This window comes from Hyperolius riggenbachi, chromosome 11 (assembly GCF_040937935.1).
Source record: "Hyperolius riggenbachi isolate aHypRig1 chromosome 11, aHypRig1.pri, whole genome shotgun sequence".
Taxonomy (NCBI): Eukaryota; Metazoa; Chordata; class Amphibia; order Anura; family Hyperoliidae; genus Hyperolius; species Hyperolius riggenbachi.
Genome location: NC_090656.1, coordinates 240,246,400 through 240,257,379, shown reverse-complemented (window position 1 = coordinate 240,257,379; position 10,980 = coordinate 240,246,400). Strand labels below are relative to the sequence as shown.

The window sequence follows — 10,980 nt, the reverse complement described above, 5'->3', positions numbered from 1 at the left end:
AATGACAGGTAATTCCCTCAGTAATCACACAACACCTTGCTCAAGAAGCATAGGTCTAACCAGTAGATGCAGCTTGTGGTCTGTAGCTCATGCACTGGCTGGTGCTTTTAAGGTAATGCACACAGGTCCAGAGTAGTGTGCAGCTAGCGAGCAGACTACAAGTGGCTTCCAGACTGCCCACCGACCATGGCTCATGTCTCTCCGACTGACATATGATGCCTCCGCCCATTTTCCACTATATCCAGACACAGGATACAGAGGCCATAACACAGGTCCACGATAGCTGAAGCTTAGTATAAGAAGACAGATGACCCTCACCCCTTCTATAAAGTTAGCCTGATGACCACCCCTCCCTCCAGTATAAGTAGCCAGGTGACCCTTCCCTCCTTCCATAGTAAAGCCTGCTGCCCACCCGCCCCTTGATCCTGTGGTGCCCTAGGCCATGGCCTATGTGGCCTTGGCTTTAATTCGGCCCTGCATATACTTATAATGGGGCTTGGCCGGGACCTGGACATTTAGTGTACTGTACCCGAATGTCTACTACATCAGAGTTTACTATAATGAGATTATACCATACAGCTGTCATTATACTACATGTACCTTGAGTCATGCTGCACTTAGCTCTGCTCTTCCCCGCCACGCAGCTCTGCTTGTAACTTGCCTTCTCTGTGTCGCTTTCCCGCTCTGTAATTCTCTTCCTTTTCCGTCCATCTGTAAACGTAAGACAGACAGACCACTCATGATGGTGCCTCTTCAGATGCTGGTCGTACCTGGGAAGAAATGGAGGACCTCAAGAGCTCTCCCTGTTCAGCCCCGGCTGTGTGGCTAGAGGCATCGTACAGCACGAGCTTAATCACGTGCTCGGCTTCGTACACGAGCACACCAGGGGCGACCGCGACACCTATGTCAGCATTGAGTGGGACTACATTCCAGACGGTACGTCTATCGGCAAATCCTTTGCTTACTGAACAGTTTTGTAGTCCTTTGTGCAATTCAGCATATGTATTCTGCCAAGTGCATTAGATGTTTTGAGAATGGGCTTCTTTCATTAGAGCGTACCTGGAGTGACATGAGATGAGATAAACACATATGGTACTGCATACAGTCAAAAATGGCGTGGGGAAAAAACGGCGCACAGTGCCGCTGCTAAATCTTTTAAAACGATATTTATAGTTTTAAGGATATGCAGTAACTTTAAAACATTTATCGTTGGTCTGACCCCCGCCCCTCATGTCCTGCTGTGTCCCCCGGTTCCTGTCTTCTGCCTCCCCCGCCCCCCTCACACGTCCAATTTTGTCCCCCAGTGATTTCCTCTCTGCCCCGGCCTGGAGTGTAATGCTACTACAGTCCTACCCAAGCAGATCCTACTAGCAGCTGGTGGATGTATCTGCTCACTGCCGCTGGAGAGACTTTTTGATCCACCAATCACGCGGGGGACGCTGCTCCAGAACCGCCAATCACTGCTGCTCATTTCTCTGCTCCGTCTGCTAATTGGATGCAATGGTCTCGGAGGCGGGAGCATTGGGTCCAGTTAGCAGACAGAGCAGAGAAATGAGCAGCAGTGATTGGCGGTTCTGGAGCAGCGCCCCCCGCGTGATTGGTGGATCAGAAAGTCTCCAGCGGCAGCGTGCAGATACATCCATCAGCTGTTCGTAAGATCTGCTTGGGTAGGACTGTTGTAGCATTACACTCCAGGCCGGGGCAGAGAGGAAATCACTGGGGGACAAAATTGGACGTGCGAGGGGGGTGGGGGAGGCAGAAGACAGGAACCGGGGGACACAGCAGCACATGAGGGGCAGGGGGCCAGACTAACGATAAATGTTTTAAAGTTACTGCATATCCTTAAAACTATAAATATCGTTTTAAAAGATTTATCAGCGGCACTGTGCATCTTTTTTTTCCCACGCCATTTTTTCCTGACCGGATGGTACTAGCCCTACTAAGAAATTATCTGAAGTCCCTTTCTGTTTTCCAGTACAGCAAGAGTTAATAAAAAAAAATCTGTTATCTATACAAAAGAGCTTGTCGAACAGCTTGTGAAATTCACCTAGGTTTCCTGAAAAGTAAATACTGTAAAAGCAAAGTAAAAAAAAAAGTAAAAAAAAAAAAAGAAAGCCTGCTATCTGTTGGTGAGAATGGAGAGACAGTAAGGCATGGAGCTTGGGATAATGGAAGTCAATGGGCGATGCAGTACGTGTGAATGATAGAGCGCGATACGTCACACGGCACATGTGCAGACTGATGGGAATCCCAGTGACGCACTTCCTGCCCAGCATGGGGAGCGGCGTTATGCAGATGACCCTTTCACCGCACTGGGCCGCAGGGTCATATGATTGCCATTTTTTGCATTGTGAGGCGGCAAGTGAGGAAACTCATTTCAGGTTAGATATATATATATATATATATATATATATATATATATATATATATAGCGAAGGTTCTGGATACTGTAGAGCAGGGGACCCCAAACATTTTGGGTCGAGGGCCGGGTCAACATACTTCAGACTGCTGGGGGGGCGGAGTATACATAAGATGATGTAGAAGTCTTTGCCGGCCAGACAGTGAAGCATACCCAGGTGACAAGCTGCAGTCCAATTGGACAGCAGTGTCACCTGATGTGGAATTTGATTGGAAACCAGCGAAATGACTGCTTTCTGGCTTCCATGTGGATGGGGGGTGCTGCACTGCTATTCTATATCTGGACCACCAATAGATGTAGCTGACTGGATGTATAAGTAATACATTTTATGTGTGGGGGCCGGTAAAAAAGCCTCGGGGGGCCACATTCGGCCCGCGGGCCTTAGTTTGAGGACCACTGCTGTAGAGCCTTCCCTTTCCTCCATGCTGCCCATTATTCCGGCACCGACATGCTAAACTGCCTCAATCTGCTTCAACAGTCTTCAATATGCCCTCAGAATTCCTCCCATCACTGACAAGATGAGCACACATGTTCTGCAGCAGTCTATGCTTGCAGTTACCGGTTATTGATCGCGCGTTAATTTGGTGCTTTCAAAACGTTGCACCGGTGCGCGCACGAAACGTCGCACCGTTGTGCGCAAAATGTTGCACCGTTCGCATGTACAATAGCTTTTCAGGCTATTTAGCGCACGAACGGTGCAACGTTTTGCACGCAACAGTGCGACGTTTCACATGCACCGCGCAGTGCTGGCGTTTGCATGCACAAACGTTTGCGCACATATTAGCATGTGAAGCGGCCGTTTGCACATCCTAAGTGTCTTTTCAGTGGCCTGCTAACACTTAGCACCCTTTAGTGAATTGAGGCCTATTTGTATTCAGAATGTTATCTTATTTTGTGGGGTTGAATACAGTACAATCAAGTTGAATGGAGGCTGTCGTGCACAGTAATGACAGTGATGGTGGTTAAGGTGCGTACACACATCTGATTTTTCCAAACGACCGGTCGTTCAGACCAGTCGTTTGGACTAGTGTTGGGCGAACACCTGGATGTTTGGGTTCGGGAACGTTCGCCGAACATGGCCGCGATGTTCGGCATGTTCGGGCCGAACCCCGAACTCCCCGAACATCCCGCTTTTGGGGGCCCTATGGGGTCGCAGGCACAAGGGGGGAGCATGCCCCGATCGCAGGGGGGGTCGGAAATTCCCCCCACCCCCTCCGCTAGCGCTCCCCCCTCTGCCCGCTTCCCCATACAAAAGTTTGACGAAAGTAAAATAGTACCGGTGGTGGTGGCTGGCTGCTGCAGTGGCTGGCTGGCACTATGAAGTGACTGAGGAGGAGGAGTCGGAGTAGGACGCGTTGAGGGAGGCCGGGCAGCGGGCGGTTCAGCGGTAGTACCCTTGTGGTACTGCCGCCCTTTCTCTGACCTCACGTCCTCTGCGTGATGACGCATACGAGGGTACGCGTACCCTCGTATGCAGAGGACGTGAGGTCAGAGAAAGGGCGGAAGTACCACAAGTGTACTACCGCTGAACCGCCCGCTGCCCGGCCTCCCTCAACGCGTCCTACTCCGACTCTTCCTCCTCAGTCACTTCATAGTGCCAGCCAGCCACTGCAGCAGCCAGCCACCACCACCGGTACTATTTTACTTTCGTCAAACTTTTGTATCTTCCTCCTCAGTCACTTCATAGTGCCAGCCAGCCACTGCAGCAGCCAGCCACCACCACCGGTACTATTTTACTTTCGTCAAACTTTTGTATGGGGAAGCGGGCAGAGGGGGGAGCGCAAGCGGAGGGGGTGGGGGGAATTTCCGACCCCCCCCCCCCGCGATCGGGGCATGCTCCCCCCTTATGCCTGCGACCCCATAGGGGGGCCATATTCGGCCGAACAGGGCCCTGTTCGGCCGAACAGGGCGTTCGGCCGGGCATTCAGCAGTTCGGGCGAACCCGAACAGTTTGGCCGAACACCAGAACTCGAACATCACCCGAACAGGGTGATGTTCTGCAGAACCCGAACAGTGGCGAACACTGTTCGCCCAACACTAGTTTGGACGTCAAGTGAGACGTGTGTACAAATGATCGTCCAGCTGATAAGACTGGTTTTGATGGCCAAAACCAGTCTTATCAGCTGAACGATGGTTTGTACACACGGCTCTCACTTGACGTCAAAACGACCGGTTGTTTGGAAAAATCCGACGTGTGTATGTACCTTTAGGGGGCGATGTTGAGCAATGTGCCACATCCTAACTCCCAATAAAATGTACTTTGTGTATTTTCATCACATAGGGTACAAAAGCAACTTTGAGAAATCTCAGCCAGACACCAACAACGTGGGCCTGCCTTATGATTACTTCTCGGTGATGCACTACAGCAAGTGAGTGACTCCTGATAAAAAAAATCCCACTTCCAATGTTTTCTTCCCGTTTTTTTGCTTACGCTTAAAGGGACACTTAAGTAAAAAAAAAATGAGTTTTACTCACCTGGGGCTTCCAATAGCCCCCTGCAGCTGTCCGGTGCCCTCGCCGTCTCCCTCCGATCCTCCTGGCCCCGCCGGCAGCCACTTCCTGTTTCGGTGACAGGAGCTGACAGGCTGGGGACGCGAGTGATTCTTCGCGTTCCTGGCCACAATAGCGCCATCTATGCTGCTATAGCATATATCATATACCATATAGCAGCATAGAGGGTGCTAATGTGTCTGGGAACGCAAAGAATCACTCGCGTCCCCAGCCTGTCAGCTCCTGTCACCGAAACAGGAAGTGGCTGCCGGCGGGGCCAGGAGGATCGGAGGGAGACGGCGAGGGCACTGGACAGCTGCAGGGGGCTATTGGATGCCCTAGGTGAGTAAAACTCATTTTTTTTTTACTTAAGTGTCCCTTTAAGTTTGCTAAATTGTCTTAAAACTGCGTCTTGCTCAATAATGCAATATACTGTATATTTGCATCACTGATCTTAGCCCCATTTGACCTGTAAACACAAACTGGATGTTTATATACCTCCAGTCTGAGCTGCACTATTGAAATCACAATGTGCAGGCATGTCAAACAGTGGCGGGTACGTGCGCATCTTGCCGCCACTCGTTCATTCATAAAAACAAAAGTAAAGTAAAAAAAAAAAAAAAAACACACTTCCTGTGAACAGAAGAAATTACTTAAAACAAGTGTCACCTGCAAAAAGCCTAATTTGTGGCAAAAAAACCCCCCCAAAAAGTAATGGGGGTAGCGCTGAAATGTAAAAATAATACAATACAATACAATAACATTTGTAAAGCGCTTTTCTCCCATAGGACTCAAAGCGCATAGCTGTGTCTCAGATTAACACAGGGTTTCAGGCTGCGTTGTGTTACAGAGGAGATAGTCAGATGTTCATGAATGCCAGACTGAAAAGGTAGGTTTTTAGTTTAGACTTAAATGCTTCCAGGGATGGGGCTGTCCTGATTAGGTGTGGCAGGGAGTTCCAAAGTGTAGGGGCAGCATGACAAAAGGCTCTGTCTCCAAAGGTTTTGAGGTGGACTCTGGGGGTGACCAAGGTGTTACGTCCTTTTGATCTAGGATTGTGGGGGGTGTGATGCAGTTGCAACAAGTCCTTCAGGTATCCAGGGCCCAGATTGTGCAAGGATTTGAATGTCAGTAAGCCAATCTTAAACAGAATTCTCCATTTTATCGGTAGCCAGTGGAGTGAGCTCAGGGTTGGTGTTATGTGGCAATGGCGGGGTTGGCTCGTTAACAGCCTTGCGGCGGCATTCTGTACTAATTGCAGGCGGCGTAAGTCTTTCTTATGCAGGCCTGTGTAGAGGACGTTGCAGTAGTCTAACCTTGATGTGACGAAGGCATGAACTAGGGTTGGAAGATCCTCTTAAGGAATTAGGTGTTTAATCCTTGCAATATTCCTTAGGTGAAAGAAGGAATGTTTCACAACAGCTGAGATTTGATTCCTGAAGCCTAATTTCCCATCAATCAGTACTCCCAGGCTGCGCACGCAGTCTGAGTTGTTCAGGTCTGAGCTCCCTATCCTTAGCGGTGTTGGTTGAGACTGGAGCTGCTTTGCTGTTGAGCCCTGGCCCTCGATAACAAGAACCTCAGTTTTGTCAGCATTAAGTTTTAGCCAATTATTATTCATCCACTCCTGAAGCTCAGCTAAGCATGCGTTTATTTGTGGAGTAGGGTCTGTGACATCAGGTTTGAATGACAAATATAGCTGGGTGTCATCAGCATAGCAATGATATGTCAGGCCATGTTTTTGTATGATTTCTCCAAGTGGCAGCATGTATATGGTAAAAATAGCTCCTGGCAGGAAGGGTAAAGTACCCTGTGGAGTGAAGTGGGGAGAACAGGGGCGTTGCTGGCCCCAAAGATCAGTGGCACATGCCTCGGATCTATTCTGGAGTGCCCTGGATGTCCCCCAGGCAGAGTAGAGGTACCACAGCACCCAGCAGTGCACCACGCAGTACCCAGCATACCCCACAGAGGCACTCTAGCACCCAGAATGACTCCATAGCACCCAGCATGGCACCGCAGCACATGGCAATGGGGGGGTATGCTGGTTGCTGTGGTGCCTCTATGTAGACATATTGGGTGCTGTGATGCCTTTATGGGGGCATGCAGGGAGCTGTGGTTCTTGTATGGGGGCATACTGGGAGTTGTGGTGCCTCAATAGGAGGCCCAGAGGAGCATGGGAAGGGGTCCACTAGAAGGCTGGGGAATACTTAGGGGGGGGTTGCCCAACAGAAAACCAGACCAGCTAGCACAGAAGCCAGGTAACTCTGCCTATGTAATATGCTGCATTTTGTTTTGCGGGGAGGATTGCATTAATGGAGAGGGGAGCTTCGTCCAACGTTATGGTGGGCAGGCCTACTTAGACTGCTGTTAATTTCATGTAAATTTGGCTCCAGCCATAACCACACCCACATTCCGCTGCGTTGCCACACCCATTTTTCATCTGGAGTGCCCAAAATTGCCCCAGATCTCTTAGGATCCTAGCAACGCCCCTGGGTGAGAACAATGCGATTGCACGGGGCTCGGGCGTTGGGGATCGCTGAGGATCTGGCATGCTGGTGCTTAAGCAGACGTCACGTGGCCGCTGTACACAAGCTGAACTGACTCCCGATTCTCAGCAGTTCTTATTGTCCTTCATGGCCAAGGTCAGACCAGCAGGTTTACGTAGCTTCACCAGAGCTAAATAGAATAGGTTTGAGCTGAAGTCCAGCTCTCCCATAGTCACCTCTGCAGCCTATGAGACTCGTAGATGTAATATGGATTCTGTAAAGTAATCTGGCTTGTATTTTTGCAGATATGCCTTCAGCAAGGCTCCTGGGCAGCCCACTATTGTCCCAAAGCCTGATGCCAATATCCCCATAGGGCAGCGGTATGGACTGAGCAACCTGGACCTTCTGAAGATCAATCGTCTTTACCAGTGTGGTCAGTACCCATTTGTCAATGCTTAAATGACAGCAATCTGGATGTCTCCATGTCTGATATACAATACAACAGGTATAAAGAAAGAGCTCTAGTAGGGTTGGTGATGTGGTTGGGTTTGTGGTGGCTACTAGGCTTTGTGGACTTTGAAATACTAGTGCCCCTTTACTTAGCGGTGGTGTAAAGGGATGCATCCCCAGCCAACTGCTCTCAAGGCAGGGCCAGACCGATGTATAGGCTAAGAAGGCACCAGCCTCTCGGTGCAGAGCCCTGAGGGCTCACCTGTGTCTCCCCGAGGTACCACCCCCATCCCCTGATCGGCTGTATGCAGAGCAGAGCCTGCTGGTACAACTCACCTCTCAAGGCTGCCAGGATGTCAGTCTTTTTGCAAGTCGGAGAGCACTTTAGTGGTGTCTCACTATGTATCCTGCTGGAGGAGTCAGAGAGGAGATGCTGCAAATACAAGAGGCTGAAGAGGGGCCGACAGGTGAGTGTTCCAGCATGCTCCACTTTGCATATTGGGGGATGGGGGCTTTCTAATACTGGGGGTACATCTGACAATGGTATCTGGAGAGGAGGCCACCTAATACTGGGGGTACATCTGACAATGGTATCTGGGGAGGAGGCCACCTAATACTGGGGGTACATCTGACAATGGTATCTGGGGAGGAGGCCACCTAATACTGGGGGTACATCTGACAATGGTATCTGGGGAGGAGGCCACCTAATACTGGGGGTACATCTGACAATGGTATCTGGGGAGGAGGCCACCTAATACTGGCGGTACATCTGACAATGTTATTTGGGGAGGAGGCCACCTAATACTGGGGGTACATCTGACAATGGTATCTGGGGAGGAGGGCACCTAATACTGGGGGTACATCTGACAATGGCAGGGGTGTCTCTAGCCATTTTGTCACTCCAGGCGAGAAAACCTGTGGCGCCCCCCCCCCCCCCCCCCCCCCTACCCGTGTGGTGCCCCCTGATGAAAATAATCATAACGCAACAATGTTTCACCATAAGATAAAAATAATGCAGCAATCTTTCACCAGAAAATAATCATAACGCAGCAATGATTCACTTAAAGGGAAGATCCGCGCAGGAATTAAAAAACAAACTGCACTTACCTGGAGCTTCTTCCAGCTCCTGCCAGTCGATCGGTGCCCTCACCGCAGCTCCTCTCCCTCCCAGCGTCCAGCGGTGAAGAACCCGACCTCGCCAGGTCGGCTTCCGGGTCGGCTTCATGTGTGCTCCACGGCGCGGGTCACGTGGTGTAAGTGACGTCATCTGGTCTCTACTGTGCAGTAGTTGTAGTAGTTCTGTGCTTGGGCAGTAGAGACCCAATGACGTCACGTACACCACGTGACCCCCCGCCGTGGAGCGCACAGAAGCCGACCCGCTGGACGTCGGGAGGGAGAGGAGCTGCGGTGAGGGCACCGATCGACTGCCAGGAGCTGGAAGAAGCCCCAGGTAAGTGCAGTTTGTTTTTTATATCCTGCGCGAACCTTCCCTTTAAAATAACCATAACGCAGCAATGATTCACCATAAAATAACCATAACGCAGCAATGTTTCACCATAGAATGATCATAACGCAGCAATGTTTCACCATAAAATAACCATAACGCAGCAATGATTCACCATAAAATAATCATAAGGCAGCAATGTTTCACCATAGAATAATCATAACGCAGCAATGTTTCACCATAAAATAACCATAACGCAGCAATGATTTTATCACCATAAAATAATCGTAATGTGGCCAGTGTCCCTAACAAATCTGCTCACAGTGCCTGCCCAGCACAGCTTGACCAGCCTTGCCCACCTACACCTAGTGACAGTCTGCCCAACTCACAACCCCACCCCCCCTACTGAAATCTCAGGGCCAGCCAGGGGAGGGGGCAGATAATATCAAGAGGGCACGCCACGTCACTCACTATGAGGGTCTTGCCTCTGCAGACTGTGTGCAGCATGTATGTCACAGTCTCCCTCCCTCTGAGTCCTGCCCAGACCCACACAGCAGGCATGATGCTTTATGCCTGTATTATTCTATATCCAGCCTAGAGGAGCCACTGCCTGCCAAGTGTTATAGGCGGGGGGGGGGGGGGGGGGTTGGGGGGGCTCAGGGCCAGCCAGGGGGGCATATAAAACATTATGAAAGAGCAGAGGGCACTCACTGTGAGGTGTCGCCTCTGCAGATACTGTGTGTAGCGCAGCCGGCGGTGGCACTGGTCCCTGGTGCGTCACACAATCTCAGTCACACGACTAACAGGCGGGGGGCGGAGTTTGGGGCGGCACCGCATGTATAAACAAACTAGCGTGCGGCCGCTCGCTCTGCATGGAGAGGGAGAGGGGGCGGACCAGTAGGCGGCGGCAGCGCACGCATAAGCTGACTAGCGTGCGCCTGCTCGTCTTTGAAGGGAGAGGGGCGGACCAGTAGGCGGCACGCACTGAGCTGCCTGTCACAGCGGCCCAGCGCCGACCTGACAATGAAAAAAAAAAAATAAACACACACACCGCAGCGAGAGAGCGCCCACGCCCACCCACGGCGCTCTAGGCCAAATTTTATAGTTGCCTGGTGACAGGGACGGCCCTGTGCTGCCATAAATGATCACCTCTGCCAGTTCGCAAACAAGTGCTCGCTTCTCTGACCTGACTAACTGAAGGACAGGAACAGCAAAGTACTTCCAGCACACAGTTATAAATAAAGATTAGAAGAATAAGATAGAATGTACAGAGAGGCACGTCTCTCCATACATAGATACACAGCGCTACCGAAAGGAGGGAGGATCCTTCAGCACCCAGCACTGGTAATAGTAAGGAGGAGAGCCAATCATGGCGCGCTGCCACATGATGCGATACAGAGCGACATTCCCACCGCTCTCTGCAGCCCATTCTCCCTCCTCCCCCTCGCGTTATGAGTGTCACTCTTACCCCTGCTGCCACTGACAGAGACGTAGCTCCTGTGTAGTCCAGCGGCCCGCAAACACCTCAGAGTACGACTCCCCAACATCATTGCCCTCATGGGCGACGCCATCTTGAAAGGGGGGCGGAGTTTGGGGCGGCGCCGCACGTATAAACAAACTAGCGTGCGGCCGCTCGCTCTGCATGGAGAGGGAGAGGGGGCGGACCAGTAGGCGGCGGCAGTGCACGCATA

The 10,980-nt window shown here is 51.1% G+C and overlaps 1 protein-coding gene across 2 annotated transcripts in view; it reads left to right on the top strand.

The window, feature by feature from the left end:
- The window catches only part of LOC137538748 (embryonic protein UVS.2-like), a 73,261-nt gene that overhangs the window by 4,961 nt on the left and 57,320 nt on the right, over positions 1 to 10,980 (top strand). For both annotated transcript variants that reach the window (XM_068261062.1, XM_068261061.1), the window contains exons 3-5: positions 758 to 936; positions 4,701 to 4,788; positions 7,701 to 7,828. In XM_068261062.1, coding sequence (XP_068117163.1) covers positions 758 to 936; positions 4,701 to 4,788; positions 7,701 to 7,828 — 395 coding nt within the window. The remainder of the gene's footprint in view (positions 1 to 757; positions 937 to 4,700; positions 4,789 to 7,700; positions 7,829 to 10,980) is intronic.